At 46.6% G+C, this 18005-nt stretch overlaps 1 protein-coding gene across 1 annotated transcript; it reads right to left on the bottom strand.

The window, feature by feature from the left end:
• Positions 1 to 13722: 13722 nt before the first annotated feature.
• Positions 13723 to 14649, bottom strand: LOC141148001 (olfactory receptor 1L4-like). The gene has a single exon (XM_073635156.1). It carries the CDS (start codon positions 14647 to 14649, stop codon positions 13723 to 13725), a length of 927 nt encoding a protein of 308 aa, XP_073491257.1.
• Between the last annotated feature and the right edge of the window lie 3356 nt (positions 14650 to 18005).

The raw sequence follows: 18005 nt of genomic DNA, 5'->3' as shown, positions 1-18005 counted from the left end.
AAATTTTTTTTTATTTTTATTTTTTTTCAAACCAATTTGTCATTATAACAGGTTATTTCTCTCACATGGCATGTACATTACACAATTGACACCCCAAAATATATTCTGCTACTCCTCCTGAGTATGGCGATACCACATGTGTGAGACTTTTACACAGCCTGGCTACATACAGAGGCGCAACGTTGAAGTAGCACATTCAGGCGTTCTAGGAGCATAAAATTACACATCTAATCTCTCAACCACCTATTACAATTTTGAAGGCCCTGGAGCACCAGGACAATGGAAACGCCCACAAAGTGACCCCATTTTGGAAAACAAACACCCCAACGTATAATCTATGAGGCATAATGAGTCTTTTGAATGGTTAATTTTTTTCCAGAAGTTTTTGGAAAATGTGGAAAAAAATGAAAACACATTTTTTTTACACAAAGTTGTCCATTTTACACAAAGTTGTCCATTTTACACAAAGTTGTCCATTACACCCTAAAATACATTCTGCTGAGCAAAGGGTAAACAAAAGATTACCTGTGGTTTTAGTAGTGCAGTTGTCCACAGGAGGAGAGCCCTGATCCAGGCAGAAGGCAGGGACATGGTCAGCAACAGTGAATGGAATTGTCCAGGCAGCAGGCAGGAATATTGTCCATAGTACAGGCAGGGATAATGTCCTTGTACAGTCCAGGGTCAGTGCAAGTAGAGACATTGCCAGCAGTGCCAAAATATTGGTCCTGGTAGTAAGCAGGAACATGGTCCAAGTAGCAGGCCAGGAAAGAATGGGGACAGGGGTAGAGGCTTCTCCCACCCAAATCTCTTTGAAGCCTCCGAGTCTCCAGACCCTAAATCTGGGAATGAGAAAACTAAAAAATTAGTTTTCTTCATCCAGAAAAACATTTCTGGAGCCCCTCACATATGTGAGACCCCTGTGTTCCCACTAGCATAGCAGGGTAAATGATCAGTCCAAGAGGCAGGCAAAATACGTGGTCAAACAGTCCAGGGTCAGTTCCAGAGCAGGCAGAGGTAGGTACAATTTAGCGTTAGGCATAAGCTTAGTCGTATAACAGGCCAGGGTCAGTTCCAGAGAAGGCAGAGGTATGTTTATCGTTAGGCAGAAGCTTGGTCGTATAACAGGCCAGGGTCAGTTCCGGAGAAGGCAGAGGTATGTTTATTGTTAGGCAGAAGCTTGGTCGTATAACAGGCCAGGGTCGATTCCGGAGAAGGCAGAGGTATGTACAGTTCAGCGCAGTGGCATAAGGGGTGTGGAGGAAAATGACAGGAAATGAGAATTACGTTTACCATACTTCCCTAATAATGTAGAGAAGTATGGTAACGGCGGAAACATTCACTTATACAGAGGCCTGGTTGGGAAGGACAATCGGGACAATAAAATGAGGTGTCTCTTCTAATTCCTCCTCTGGAGCACACCCGGCATCTCTTCTGACGTCTCTGGCCTGTTTCACTGGGGGGGATTTTGTCAGGAAAGTGGCGTTCGTGGAGTCTGCTCACAGAATCAGAGCGAATAATTTCTGCTGGGCTTTCAGGGTACAAAAGGGCGGAGATTACTTGTTCCTGGTAGTGCAGATAGGATACAGGGTTCTCTGTCAATTTTTGGTAAATAACATAAGTGTTATACATGGCCAAACTGAAAAAATAAATGGACACTTTTTTATACCAGTGATGGGATTTTCTTGTTGGAAGGTAGGGTTCAATCATCTGATCGTTGAAGTCCACTCCCCCCATAAACAAATTGTAATCATAAATACAAGCAGGTTTCTGGACTGGGCCGTTTCTTCTTGGGACTTCCATGTAGGTGTCATTATGGATTGTCGTCAGCATGTGGACGTTTCGTCTGTCCCTCCACTTGACAGCTAATAGCTCCTGGTTCCGCAAAGACGTCGTCTCCCCTCGGCGTAGCCTTTCATTGACCAGTTTTTGCGGGAAGCCTTTTCTATTCGTTCTTAGGGTACCACATGCTGGGGTGTCTCTCCGGTGAAGATTACGGAAGAGGGGCAAACTTGTATAAAAGTTATTCACATAAAGGTGGTACCCCTTTCCAAGCAGTGGATAAACAAGCTCCCAGACAACTTTGCCGCTGGCTCCAATATATTCTGGACATTCAGGGGGATTCAGTTGGGTGTCCTTCCCTTCGTACACCCGGAAGGAGTAAATGTACCCCGTGGCTCGGTCGCAAAGTTTGTACATTTGTACCCCATATCGGGCCCTTTTGCTGGGGATAAATTGTTTGATGCCGAGCCTGCCGGAGAATTTTACAAGGGATTCATCCACGGAAATATTCTGTTCATATATAATTGGGGAAATTTTTCAGCGAAATAATTTAGGAGTGGCCGAAGTTTGAATAATTTGTCAAATGCTGGGTCATTTCGGGGAGGGCACTGGGTGTTGTCATTGTAGTGGAGGAAGCGCAAAATCATAAGGTATCTTGATCTTGGCATTATCGAAGAGAAGAGTGGCATGTGGTGAACGGGTTAGTTGACCAATATGAGTACATTTCGTTTTTTTTTTGTGAGTCCCATTGTAAAAGTTAGGCCTAAGAAAATTTTAAATTCCTCTATGGTAAGCTCTCTCCACTCAAAGGGACGGGCATAACTAGAGCCAGGGTTGCTTACTATGTACTGCTGTGCATAGAGGTTGCACTGGGCCACAATGGACGATAGTAAGTCGTTGGTGAAAATCAAATAAAAAAAATCAAGCATCACAAAATCATCGGTGTTCACCTGGACACTTGGCTGGGCGGTAAAAGGGGGGATATTTGCTGCTCCGGAATGAGGGGGAAGCCACAGGGGGTTTTGAAGGGCATAGGGAAGGGTGGCATGGCCTCTATCCTTTTGTGGCTGAGAGGACACCCTACTGGTACTTGGCCTTTGTTGCGGTGGCACTGCGCTTGAGGTGGACGGCACTGCGCTTGAGGTGGACGGCACTGCTCTTGAGGTGGACGGCACTGCTCTTGAGGTGGACGGCACTGCTCTTGAGGTGGATGGCACAGCTCTTGAGGTGGACGGCACTGCGCTCGAGGTGGTAGTAGGCTGCTGCTCCACGCCAGAACGCCTTCTTTTCACGGGCACACGTTCCTCTTCCAAATCTGTATCAGACTCGCTGCTTGTCACGGGTTCATAGGCTGAATCCGAATCGGACAGAGACTCAGAGAGCTCCCCGCTGCTCTCATCGGTCATGCTGAGGCGCTGGTAGGCCTCCTCGACCGTAAATAATTTTTTTGCCATACTGGTGGCTGGTGAGGTTGATGTGGCGCAGATGAGCACTGATGGGCACAGGTGGCACTGATGTGGCACTGTAGTGGGACTGGTGTGGCTCTGGTTGCACTGTAGTGGGACTGGTGTGGCTCTGGTTGCACTGGTGTGGCTCTGGTGGCACAGAGGTGGCACTGGTGGGCTCAGGCAGCACTGGTGGGCACAGGCGGCACAGGCGGCACTGATGTGGCACAGGTGGCACTGATGGGCACAGGTGGCACTGATGGGGCACTGTAGTGGCACTGGTGTGCACTGTGGTTGCACTGGTGTGGCTCTGGTGGCACAGAGGTGGCACTGGTGGGCTCAGGCGGCACTGGTGGGCTCAGGCGGCACTGGTGGGCTCAGGCGGCACTGATATGGCACTGCAGTGGCGCTGATGGGCACAGGTGGCACTGATGGGCACAGGTGGCACTGGTGTGGTACAGGTGTGGCACTGGTGTGCACTGTATTATCACTGGTGTGGCACAGAGGTGGCACAGAGGTGGCACAGGTGGTACAGATGGCACAGGTGGCACAGATGTGGCACAGATGACACTGTTGGGCACTGTTGTGGCACTGTTGGGCACTGCTGTGGCACTGTTGGGCACTGATAAAGGTCGAAAACTCACTGTTTGTCACCGTAAAAGCTCTCCTCTCCTCTCACGCTGCATCGGTGTGAGGAGAGGAGAGCTGTAACCTCCTGATGACCCTGCTTTGCCTTTTTGTTTACATTTGTGATCGCTCCGTCATTGGACGGAGCGATCACATGGTAAAGGGCCGCTGTCATTGGCCCTTTACCGCGATCCGTGTTGCGCCGGGTCCCCTGGACCTGGCAAACACGGATGTTCCTGTGTGCGCGCCCGGGGGGGCACGCGGGAGCGGTTCTCCGGGATCACGTCATATGATTATCCAGTTATCCAGCCACCCTGCAGCCATCATTCGGCTGTGGGCGGTTGGCAAGTGGTTAAAGAAACAGAAAGTGAACACAAATTAAAACACTTTTTGGTAGAGTCCCTGAAAGCTTATATTGCTGTATGTGTCCTTATTGGGGAATCTACTTTTCTTCCTGTCTAGAAATATAATTGCCATAGCAACAGTATTTAAGAAGTAATCTCCTTAATTAAGTCCTCGATAGTAGTAAAAACCAAACAGTGGTTCTAATCCTTTCTCATTCTATCCAAAAAACAAGACATTTTGGCTTGACTTACACTTTAAAGTGGAAGTAAACCCTCCTATGGTTTTTTAGCCAAGGAAGATGCCACCTTGGTATCTTGGTCTCTGTTTGATCTTCAACTGCCATGATGCTGCACATGTGATCAGTTATGAACCAGCCATTGGATGGTTTGACAGTTTAGTTGAGAGCACAACCAATGTGACAGTTAACTTTCCTGACATTCTGGAAATGGAACTGTTTTTTCTAAACAGTTAAATTGATGGGTTTACCTCAGTTTTAAAGGTAAACAGTGCAGAAGTGCAGGCACATTGTGCTACATGCAATTATCTATATTAGACTAAAGATTGATTTTGGTGTCATGCAGGAGTCCTTTGGGTCTACCCCTGAAAAAATAACAGTGTAATGAAAGATGATGTCACTTCCTTGTAAAAACTTTATTCAGCCAAAGCCAGTATACTTCATGTCCCCCGCCTGAGAATTTTTTTTCTTGATGTGTTTCACCACTGTGTGCTTCAGGGCTGTTTTTTGGCCTAGGCCGACAAGGCCTAGGCTTAGGGCGGCACTTTGCGGGGGGCGGCGCATGAGAGAAACCCCCCACCCGTCTTCCCAATTCCCGGCTCCCACGGCCGCCCCCCACACACATGCAGCCCACGGTGGCCGGCTTGCTGTAGTGGTGCCGCTGTGTATGGGCATGCTTGGCAGAGTGTGGGGGGGGTGTGACTCACGCCCCCATAAGCAGCCGATGACTGGCGGAGGAGGAGCCTTATGCTCCGCCTACCCTCCTCCGCACTGCTTTCCTTCTCCTCGGCACCTCGGGGGGTCTGGCTGTGACATCAGGAGGAGAAGAGAGAGAGGAGCACGAGGGAAATCCCCAGGACAGCAGCAGGTAAAATTTATTGAATAAATTATATCCGTGTTATGGGCACAGTAGCAGCATTTGATGGGTACAATGGTGATATTTGATGGCACAATGGCTACAATTGATGGGCACAGTGGCTGCGTTTGATGGGCACAGTGGCAGCGTTTGATGGGCACAGTGGCAGCGTTTGAGGGTACAGTGGCTGCATTTGATGGGCACAGTGGCAGTGTTTGATGGACACAGTGGCTACGTTTGATGGGCACAGTGGCTGCATTTGATGGGCACAGTGGCAACGTTTGAGGGCACAGTGGCTGCGTTTGAGGACACAGTGGAGGACACAGTGGCTGCGTTTGAGGGCACAGTAGCTGCGTTTGAGGGCACAGTGGTTGCATTTGATGGCACAGTGGCTACAATTGATTGGCACAGTGGCTGCGTTTGGTGGCATAGTGGCTGCGTTTGATGGAACAGTGGCTGCATTTGATGGCACAGTGGCTGCATTTGATGGCACAGTGGCTACAATTGATGGGCACAGTGGCTGCGTTTGATAGGGCACAGTGAGGCTGCAATTGATGTCTTTTTTTCTGAAATTAGTTTGTTTGCGCCCCCAAAAATTTTAAACACCAGCCACCACTGGCGTGTGCAAAGTGTTTCATGCATGCTAAAATCAATGCAAACCCATTAAACTGTCCACATTTAGTGAAAGTGCATTAATATGCAGATCATGATATTGCAATAAAGTGCTCCATCAATGCTGAAATCAATGCAAACTCATTAAAGAGGAGTTCCGCCCACCCCCCCCCCCCCCCCGAAAACATTCAAACTCAGCAGTAGGGATGAGCCGAACACTGAATTTGTCCGTGTCACCGTTAAAGTCTATGGGAACATGAATAATCAAAAGTGCTCATTTTAAAGGCTTATATGCAAGTTATTGTCATAAAAAGTGTTTGGGGACCTGAGCCCTGCCCCAGGGGACATGTATCAATGCAAAAATAATTTTTAAAAACGGACGTTTTTTTGGGAGCAATGATTTTAATAATGCTTAAAGTGAAACAATAAAAGTGTAATATTCCTTTAAATTTTGTACCTGAGGGGTGTCTATAGTATGCCTGTAAAGGGGCGCATGTTTCCCATGTTTAGAACAGTCTGACAGCAAAATGACATTTAAAAGGAAAAAAGTCATTTAAAACTACTCGTGGCTATTAATGAATTGTCGGTCCGACAATACACATAAAAGTTCATTGACAAAAACTGCATGGGATTTCCCCACAGTGGAACCCCGAACCAAACTAAAAAAAATGCGTGGGGGTCCCCCTAAATTCCATACCAGGCCCTTCAGGTCTGGTATGGATATTAAGGGGGACACCGCGCCAAAATTTTTTTAAAAATGGCGTGGGGGTCCCCCTCAAAATCCACACCAGACCGTTTAGGTCTGGTATGGATTTTAAGGGGAACCCCATGCCAAATTTTTTTTAAAAATGGCGTGGGGTCCCCCCAAAAATCCATACCAGACCCTTATCCGAGCACGCACCCTGGCAGGCCACACGAAAAGAGGGGGGATGAGAGAGCGGCCCCCCTCTTGAAGCGTACCAGGCCACATGCCCTCAACATTGGGAGGGTGCTTTGAGGTAGCCCCCCAAAGCACCTTGTCCCCATGTTGATGGGGAGAAGGGCCTCATCCCCGGCCAGTGGTTGTGGGGGTCTGCGGGCGGGGGGCTTATCAGAATCAAGGGGACCCCCATATCCCGGCCCCCCCTGTGTGAATTGGTAATGGGGTACAAATGTACCCCTACCATTTCACAAAAAAAGTGTCAAAAAGGTTAAAAAACACAAGAGATGACAAGTCCTTTATTAATTTCTTCTTCTTTCGGCTTCTTCTTCCATCTTCTTTCTTCTGGTGTTCTTTCAGTGTTCTTCTTCTTCTTCATCTTCTTCTTCTCCATCTTCTTCTCCCTCCGCTCTTCTCTTCCCGCATCTTCCTCCAGGCTTCTTCTCAGCTCCATCTGCACGATCCACCTCAGTGGGAGTCTTCAGCGGGGTGACCCCGCCCCCACTGACAACACGGGGAAAGCCACAGGGAACTCCCATGAATTCCCTGTGTGTCAGAGGAGGGCAGGGTCACCGGGTGGCCCCGCCCTCAGTTATATAAGAAATGTCAGAAGAAGCGAAGCATCACACGGCTAAGGACTCCCACTGAGGCGGATCATGCAGACGGAGCGGAGAAGATGCCTGGAGGAAGATGCGGGACGAGAAGAGCGGAGGAAGAAGATGGAGAAGAAGAAGAAGGACACGTTGCGAAACGTTGACGCTATTTCCGGTATCACTGACATCACTTCCGGTCCACTTCCGGTCCTGTGGAACGCACTACAGGAACGGCATTTTTACACCCACAGCTCCATTTTAAGGCTTGTTTTTATCCTACTTGTTGTAAGTACCCACTCCCTTCTTTAATAAAATCTTTTTAATGGTACTTCACTATCGGTTTCCTTCTGTTTTTACTTCTGGGTACCTGCTGTGTTCTGGCTGAGAAAGTCTTCAAAGGATTTCCGGACCTGAAGGCATATCACCTTATCCACCATCCCAGGATTCTTTACCAGGCTTTAAATGACCCACCAGACTGAAAAGCTGGGGTTTGTTCTGATCTGGTGAGTGGGGATACATGAGGGGGTGTTGCACACCTGAATTTCTCTGAAGCACGTTATATTTCCTTCACTGTGGATTGGAGCACCCTTAGTTATTTTATTTGGACTTTATTTTCACCTATTGTATTTTTGGTTTTCTTTTTGGTCAACTAATTTTCACTTATTGGGTTTGCGAGCGCTATATTTATTGCTATATGTTTTTCAAGTGATTAGCACTATGTGTATATATTTAGTATATATTTTCACACCTAGCCTACAACTGCCTAGCTACCACCTCACTGATAACAACCTTCTTGACCCCTTTTAGTCTGGATTTCAGCTAGAACATTCTACAGGCACCCCTATGTCATCAGTAGTTCCTGATTAACCTAGTTGTACCCCTGGTGTTGTATCCCCTGAAAGACCAGAGGCTTCCGGGCAATCTGAGCCGCTGCACCTATCTGGTATTGTGCCTACAGTCAACGCTGCTGCTTCACCCTTTCTCATTAAGGATGAGCTGTCCTCGGTCCTAGCCAGGTTAGAGCACAGGATTGCTTGCATGATTGCCTCCATCCCGCAGGGTGGCAAGAAACGTGACAGATCCCCCTCCCTGGAGCCTCCTAGTTTGGAGCAGAAATGGGTTGAGGATGGGGAAGAGCGAAAAGCTCAGGATTCTGTGGAGGGCCTGGCGAATGAGTCTACTTCTGAGCAATGTGGACAAGAAGATATCCAGTTGATGTCTGCCTCTCAGTCGCAGAGGCTTTTGATCCAGACTCTTACCAAGATCGTTCGTTCTGCCTTTAAGTTGCCTCCTGCAAAGGTTACTGAGACCCCCTGGTCCTCTTTGGGGTCCCTGAGGCCTCTTCAGGCTGCACAGGCTTTGCCCTTACAACCTCTGTTGGAACAGGCAGTGTATGCTGATTGAGAACATCCTGACAGGATTTTTGTTCCTCCTAAGAGGTTTTCCATTTTATATTCCATGAATGAAAAGTTCATTAAGAAGTGGATCATGTCAGCTGTAGATGCAGCAGTCTCTTCCTTAAACAAGAACTTAACTTGTCCGGTAGATAACGCACAGGGCTTGAAAGACCCTGTTGACAAGAAATTGGAGTCATTATTAAAGGCTTCCTTTTCTTTGGCCAGTTCAGCTATTCAGCCAGCTGTTGCAGCAATTGGTATCTACCAGTCCGTAAAGGATAAGGTCAGACGGCCTGACAGGCCTAACCAGGAGGATGATCTGGCTGAAAATAAGACAGATATTCCTAGAGCGCTGTGTTTTGCTGTTGACGCCTTAAATGATTCAATACAGCAGGTTTCTCGTTTGGCTCTCTTGTCTGTACATATGTGCAGACTTTTTGTGGCTTAAGAACTGGTCAGCCGAGCTTCCCTGTAAAAAGTTATTGGCAGGTTTCCCCTTTCATGGGGAATGTTTATTTGGTGATAATTTGGACAAATATATCCAAAAGATTTCCTGAGGGAAGAGTTCTCTACATCCTGTGAAGAAAAGCACCAGGCGTACCTCGTTTAAAACCTCAGGGACTGCTTTCTCAGGTGTCTCAGCGCCAAGGCAGTTCCGCCGCCAGCAGGGCGCTAGAGCCAGGGGCAAGCCACAAGGCCAGGGCCAGAAAAAGCTCTGGGTCCAAAACTCTTCTAAACCCAGCACCAAGCCCTCCGTTTGAGGGGACGCCCCCACTCTATCAGGTGGGGGGAAGGCTGCTGCACTTTGCGGACATTTGGAGAAAAATTATTCAAAACGAGTGGGTCACCTCAACTATATCCCACGGTTAGAAGCTGGAGTTGCGTGGGTTCCCCCTCAGATGTTTCTAAGATCCAGCGTTCCCGCAGATCTTCCAAAGAGAAGCTTATTGTTTCAGGCACTCCCTTAAAGAAGGGAGTGGGTACTTACAACAAGTAAGATAAAAACAAGCCTCAAAATGGAGCTGTGGGTGTAAAAACACTGTTCCTGGCATGCGTTCCACAGGACCAGAAGTGGACTGGAAGTGATGTTAGTGATACCGGAAATAGCGTTAACGTTTTGCCCTCCCACAGGGTCCTTGATGACGTTGACGCTATTTCCGGTATCACTGAAGTCACTTCCGGTCCTGTGGAACGCACGCCAGGAACTTCCGGTATCACTGACGTGTATCACTGACGTCACTGGAAGCTATAGCAGGTCATGTCCCGAACAAGGGATCCTCTGGCAATCGGAGCAGATGCTCTGGTAGTTCCATGAGTTCCATAGAGCCAGTACTCCCTGGTTTATGCTTTCCCCTGGTCGCTCTCCTTCCACATTTGTTGCGCAGGATTCGGAGAGAGGGGGTTCCAGTCATTCTGGTGACACCAGCCTGGCCCAGAAGGCCCTGCTTCCCGGAGATTGTGAGACTGACTATAGACGGGCCATGGATGCTTCCACGTCGCCCTGATCTACTGTCTCAAGTTCCTATATTCCACCACAATTTACAATCTCTAAATTTGATGGCATGGCTATTGAAGATAGGGTGTTGAAGGAACGTGGCATCTCGGGACCAGTGGTGTGTACCCTAATGAATACTAGAAAAGCTGTCACTAGGAAGATCTATCATAAGGTCTGGAAGATTTATATTGCTTGGTGTGAAGCCAGAAAATGGCATTCTCAGAAATATGTGATTGGGAGAATTCTCTCTTTTCTACAGTCAGCTGTGGAAATCAGATTGGAAGAATATTGACAGGACCGAAATCTGACCTCTGATTGTACTCAAAGCCAAAGGCCTTTAGCCTCCCATTCGCTGGTCCGAACCTTTATGCAGGGGGCAACTCATTTGCTTCCCTCAATTAGGTCACCTATGTGTCCTTGGGACTTGGACTTGGTGCTGTCTGTGTTACAGAAACAACCATATGAGCCTATCAAGGAAATTCCATTAGACTTGCTGTCACGCAAGCTAGCCTTCCTGATGGCCATCACCTCGGCTAGAAAGGTGTCGGAGTTGGCGGCCCTTTCATGCAGGGAACCATACTTGATCCTTCACCATGACAGGGTTGTGTTACGACCTGTTCCATCCTTTTTGCCAAAAGTGGTGTCAGCCTTTAATTTAAATCGGGACATTATTTTGCCTTCTTTTTTCTCTCAGCTTTGTTCTTCGGAAGAGAGACGACTGCATTCCTTGGACGTTGGCAGTCAAGGATTATTTGTCTAGATCTGCGGAGATCCGAGGATCAGACTCCTTTTTTGTTTTACCTAAAGGACCCAAGAAGGGGCAGGCAGCTTCCAAAGGCCTACGGTCTGAAACGTAAAGCTCCTCCCTTTAGGGTGAGAACTCATTCTACCAGGGGTGTAGGAAACTCCTGGGCCATTAATGTCTAAACCGCTGGCAACAAAAGTGAGTACACCCCAAGTGAAAATGTCCAAATTGGGCCCAAAGTGTCAATATTTTGTGTGGTCACCATTATTTTCCAGCATTGCCTTAACCCTCTTGGGCATGGAGTTCACCAGAGCTTCACAGGTTGTCACTGGAGTCCTCTTCCACTGCTCCATGATGACATCACAGAGCTGGTGGATGTTAGAGACCTTCCGTTTGAGGATGCCCCACAGATACTCAATAGGGTTTAGGTCTGGAGACATGCTTGGCCAGTCCATCACCTTTACCCTCAGTAAAGGCAGTGGTCATCTTGGAGGGGTGTTTGGGGTCGTCATCATGTTGGAATATTGCCCTGCGGCCAAGTCTCCGAAGGGGGGGGATCATGCTCTACTTCAGTATGTCACAGTACATGTTGACCTTCATGGTTCCCTCAATGAACTGTAGCTCCCCAGTGTCGGAAGCACTCATGCAGCCCCAGACCATGACACTCCCACCGCCATGCTTGACTAGGCAAGACACACTTGTCTTTGTACTCCTCACCTGGTTGCTGCCACACACGCTTGACACCATCTGAACCAAATAAGTTTATATTGTTCTCATCAGACCACAGGACATGGTTCCAGTAATTCATGTGCTTAGTCTGCTTGTCTTCAGCAAACTGTTTGTGGGCTTTCTTGTGCATGATCTTTAGAAGAGGCTTCCTTCTGGGATGACAGCCATGCAGACCAATTTAATGCAGTGTGGGGTGTATAGTCTGAGCACGGACAGGCTGACCCCCCCACCCCTTCAACCCCTGCAGTAATGCTGGCAGCACTCATACGTATATTTCCCAAAGACAACCCCTGGATATGACACAGAGCACGTGCACTCAACTTCTTTGGTCGACCGTGGTGAGGCCTGTTCTAAGTGGAGCAGACATGGAACAGGAGAGGGTCAGAGAGACTGCAGACATAGTACAGGCGACATTCCGAGAGATTACAGACTTGGTGTGGTGATGTATGGCTTCCCCTCTACACCTATCTGTAGAGGGGGAGATGTTGCAGATCAGTGTACACAGCTCTAGGACCTGGGGGAGCAGGTCGTTCCTCCTGTTCAGTTTGATCCCTGTCCCCTCCCCTCCTCTGTGTGCAGACATGGCCAGACCAGGACTCGTATGCTCCCTTCCCTCCCAGGACCCTCACTCACATCAGCAGTGTCCCGACCCGGACAGCATGCAGGTCTCCTCATACTCCTGGCCAGTCAGCTCAGCAGTGTCCCAGTGCAAGTTCTCTCCTGGCCCCTTCCATTGTCAGCAGGAAGCCAGGAAGTACAGCACTTGAGGGGGAGGCGGAACAGCTCTGAAGGAGGAAGTTACATCTTTATCCTCTGAATGCTGAGTACTCCAACCACCTTATTGGTTGTTCGGATGCTAGCAACCAATCATTTTGACAGACAGGACTTGGAAGACAATGGGGGGAAGCCAGTAGTCTCACCACTGGCACGGACTTAAGGGGCATCTTCTTTGAGCCTTGCGTTAAAAGAAGGTCCTGACCAGGCACCTCTTCTCCTCCCCCAGCAGGATCTTGGCGGGTGCTGCTACTGCCTGCTCTACTCAAAATCACTTTAGTTATTGCTAAAAATAGGCACTGTCACTGTACTAATGACACTGGCTGGGAAGGGCTTAAACATCATTGGTGATCAAAGGGTTAACTGTGTGCCTAGCCAGTGTTTTATTACAGTGTGAGAGGTGCTTTGCTGAGACGGCAATCTGTCTTGCTTAGATAGTTAAGTGTATAATCACAGAAGGAGTGAGCCCCCGGCGGTGCACATTCGCACCCCCTACCTAGGATCACATTTATATATGTGATCCTGCGCTCAACGGCCACCCTGTAGCAGTAAAACTGCTACAGGGCGGTCGGCAAGTGGTTAATTATAATGAAATAAAAATGACTTGGGTGCAGTGTTGCACGACCATGTAATTGTCAGTCAAACTATCACTGTACTGAAAAATGGTCTAGAAAGGAAGGGGGTGTAACATGTTGGTATTGAGGTGGTTAAGATCTGTTTCTGTGCACATGTTCTGACCATTGGCCTGCTCAGTCTCCTACTGTTTGCTGTTTGCTCTTACCATTTTTCTATAGACTTTCACGGCACTAGCACCTGGTTCTGTGCCCCTGATGACACGGTGAATTTACTTTTGTACATATCTTTTATAAACACATAATTGCAGCAAAGCATGTGAAAATTGACAATAAACACTTTATTAATATTTTTTCAGTTTACTTGTGGTTATATTAAACATTCAACTTTTTTTTATTTTTTATTTCAAATATTGTTTATTCAAAAATGTCATAAATACACAAAATAGCAGGTGCAATGCTTCAGCAGTATGAAGTCACATTGTAGAGTATAAGAATGCTGGATCTGGAAAGTAACCTGGAGAGAAGAACATAGAGTCTCAATCTCCTTCACTTGCTAGACAACTATTTGTGCACTATCATCCATTACAAACTTTTTTTTAAAAATGATTTGTCCCAATTAATTTCTTCAGTGATGCCTTTACATCCTTGTTTCGTATACTGTACACCAATGGGTTTAACATGGGTGTAATAGTGGTATAGAGTATGGTGAAGACTTGTTCCAAGGTGAGGGAGTGATCTGATGATGGCTTTAGATACACTGACGAAGCTGTCCCGTAATACATAATGAGGACAGTGAGGTGGGAGGAACAAGTTGAGAAGGCTTTTTTCCTGCCTTCTGCAGATTTAATTTTCAAAATAACACTAATAATCTTTATATAAGATGCCAGGCTGCATATGAATGGTACAAGTCCAAAGAACAAAACCTCTATCCCTAATACGGCATAAAATATGTCAGTGTTACCACATGCTATCTTAGTCATGGCTTTGGCATCGCAGAAGAATTGTTGGATAATGTTGGAACCACAGAAGGACATATGTGCAGCAGACTTTGTAAATAGTAAAGAGTTTAAAAAAGATAAAATCCAGGTGCCAACTGTTATCAGGGTACAGTTTTTCCAGCTCAAAATCTGATGATAGTGTAAGGGGTTACATATGGCAACATAACGATCATATGCCATTATAAACAGCAAGATTTCTTCAATACTAGCCACAGTAATGAAAAAGAACATTTGTGTGAAGCATTGCATGGAGGACATGGTAAAATTCCCAGATAATATCATATCCAGCAGTTTGGGTATAATAATTGTTGTGTAGCAAATATCGACAAAGGACAAATTTGAAAGAAAAAGGTAAAGAGGGGTGTGTAGAAAACGTTCAAAGTATGTGGCCATAATAATAGTCATGTTTATTATTACTCCCAAACAATAAATTAGAAAAAAAACACTGAAAGTCCACCATTTATCAACCGGATTGTTTGAAAACAACAAAAGTTTGAAATATTCTACAGCAGAACGATTTTCCATTTCCTTTTAACTTGATCCTAAAAAAGCATGTTATTATGGTTATTATAATAAGTATACATAAATAGCAATACGGGGACATTACTGGAAGTGGAAGCAGAGGAGCCTAAACATCACGGACACCCCAGCGGGATAATTTCTTCTATGGCCCTCTGAGAGTCTGCAGGAACACCATTTAAAAGGCCCTGGCAGGGTAATCAGCCACAAGCATTACTGGCCTTTTGTAATAAAAAGGTCCAGTGCTGCTGGTAAGAAAGCATTTGTATTATTTAAGGTGGTGGTGTTTCTGGTGGTCAGCTGCACGTGGGACTATATTTTACATGTGGATCCCAATTAGAGTAACACACAGTCAAATTAGTGTGTGCGAGCTAAAACCTAAAACTTATACATATCACCTATTAGGAATTCTCTTTCTATGTTGGACTCTATTTGCATACCTATACTTATGTAGCAAGATCTAAGGCCTTGCCCAGTCTAATGAGGACTTCCAAGGCCAAAGATAGCTAACATCCTTCAATATGTAGTGGGTTGTAAGGCATAGTGGGTGCAAAGATGGTGAAAGTCATTGGGCGCCAGACACTTCTTGGATGTAAAAGAGGTTTTATTTGTATTGACAGTCCTTTTTGTATTTTTTGGGGAAAGACGGTTAGAGCCAGGACATCCTTAAGGGTTATAGATTCAATTGGCAGACACTGAGACTTCAATAGGAGGACAGCCATGCAGGGAAAGGGCCCAGCAAGGCACCACTTCTGCACATGCAGGAATGCTGTCTCCTATGGCAACAGTCCTTTAACAGTTCCTAACTCAAACTTAACAGTTCTTTCAGCTCCACTACAACTGCCTCTTGTAGTTCTTAAACCCTGAGCTCCTGGTCTCTCACTAGACGCTCTGATTCACTGACTCTGAATCCCTTGAGCTCCTCCAAGGTTGGCGGTGGTATCTTCCTCAAGCCTCACCCACGCTTCCCTGCTGGGTCCCTAGCTTGGCATTCCAGATACTTCTCAAGTTTCACCCCTGCTAACCGGCGAGGTCCCTGGCTTGACTCACAAGGCTGCCCTGCAAGCGTCTCCTCCACGGGTTGGGTCCCTGACTTGATCACCGCCTGAAGTTTTCCTATTCTCCACCATGCCCGTTCGGTGAGAATATGGTTCCGGTACTTTCTTCAGTTACTTACTGTAGTCCCTGGTAAAGGTGGTTGGTCCCTTTGTGGTGAGAGCTTCCCTTCTACCTCCGACCACTGACAGGTTCTCCCACAGACAGAACCGTCACTTTCAGTTGGACTGCAAGCCGCAGTCCCAACCCTGTGCTGCCCTCTTACTTCTGGATAGGCCCTCACACAGCCTGGCAGTCAGATGCCCCCGGGATAGGCCCAATCTCTGGCCTAGCAGCCCGGGTCGTATGACACACGTCCACCCAGACAGCCGTCCAGGTGGCACAGAACAGCGATCACCTGTCCTCACCCGAATATATAGGTTCTCCCAGCAGGCCAAGGGCATTCCAGAAATCCCCTGCCCATTGGCTGAGATACCCCATATACCCATAACCTGAACTTGGGTTCCCCTTCTCATATCTAGTACCACCAAGTTCCCTGCCATCTAGTGGTAGAAGAGAAAAGTGCAACAGGGCCAAACTTAGAGATCTATTGATTTCTCCCTATCATTCGACCAAGATGACTATTCTTGGCAAGTAAATTTCTGAGGAGCTCCCTGACTAAACCCCAGGGTGCTACATCCTCTCCCTGCCATAGAAACTACATCTCAAAGTTTGAAAAAATATATAATTTGAGTTCTCAAGCCTGGGAGCGAATGTCCTGGCAAAACTGGGATGGGGGGAAACAGGGAAAGGGTTAACAGGATAACAATAGAATAACATAGGTGGCGTGCCACACAAATAAACATTGGTATCACATGAAAAGTAGTTAGTCATGTATGACATTCAAGTATCAAAAATAGTTATATACATTTTAAAAGTAAGTAAGCGAGAATGCTATCACCTAACTATCTATCTACTATATACAGTCATAACAAATATATAGAGGGTTAGTGTTGTTATCCGGCTAGATCCCTGTCTCTCCTTAGCCAAGGAGGACGCACTGACACAGCAATACCTGAAAGAGAGAAATCAAATAATGCAAAGGCATTCTACCCTATAAGAACATAGTGTTATATGTACACTGTGATTTGAACTGATCCTCAGCCGAGGGCAGCATGAAAATGTAAAAACATCCTATACATGTCTACATTATTTACATTTGGAAAGCAGGTCCCCTTCTCATTGAGAATGCCATCCCCTTTCCTGATCAGCATAGAACTATAACTTCACTGACGCTTTAACCGCTTCAGCCCCGGAAGATTTTACCCCCTTCCTGACCAGAGTACTTTTTGCGATTGGGCACTGCAACGCTTTAACTGACAATTGCGCGGTCATGCGACGTTGCACCCAAACAAAATGCATGTCCTTTTTTTCCCACACTTTTTTCCCTACTTTTGGTGGTATTTGATCACCTCTGCGATTTTTATTTTTTGCGCTATAAAAAAAAAAAGAGCGACAATTTTGAAAAAAACGCAATATTTTTTACTTTTTGCTATAATAAATATCCCCCAAAAATGTATAATTTTTTTTTTTTCCTTAGTTTAGGCCGATATGTATTCTTCTACATATTTTTGGTAAAAATAATCCCAATGAAGCGTATATTGATTGGTTTGCGCAAAAGTTATAGCGTCTACAAAATAGGGAATAGTTTTATGGCATTTTTATTATTAATGGTTGCGATCTGCGATTTTTATTGGGACTGCGACATTATGGCGGACACATCGGACACTTTTGACACATTTTTGGGACCAGTGTCATTTATACAGTGATCAGTGCTATAAAAATGCACTGATTACTATGTAAATGACACTGGCAGGGAAGGGGTTAACCACCAAGGGGCGATGAAGGGGTTAAGTGTGTCCTAGGGAGTGATTCTAACTGTGGGGGGGATGGGCTACCACTGACATGACAGTGATCACTTCTCCCGATGACAGGGAGCAGTAGATCTCTGTCATGACACAAGGCAGAATGGGGAAATGCCTTGTTTACATAGTTCCCCATTCTGCGGCTCCGTGACACGATCGCTGGGAGATACACTCTGTGTGTGATTTGAGGCTAAGATGGAGGGTTACCTTCCAGCAGGACAATGACCCCCAACACACTGCTGAAGCGACACGTGAGTGGTTTAAGGGGAAACATGTAAATGTGTTGCAATGGCCTAGTCAAAGCCCAGACCTCAATCCAATAGAAAATTTGTGGTCGGGTTTTGCTGTTCACAAGCTCAAACCATCCAACTTGAAGGAGCTGGAGCAGTTTTGCAAGGAGGA

The sequence above is a fragment of the Aquarana catesbeiana genome, linkage group LG06 (assembly GCF_042186555.1).
Source record: "Aquarana catesbeiana isolate 2022-GZ linkage group LG06, ASM4218655v1, whole genome shotgun sequence".
NCBI lineage: Eukaryota > Metazoa > Chordata > Amphibia > Anura > Ranidae > Aquarana > Aquarana catesbeiana.
The sequence above is the reverse complement of the archived record's forward strand: the minus strand, read 5'-3'. Positions and strand labels throughout refer to the sequence as shown.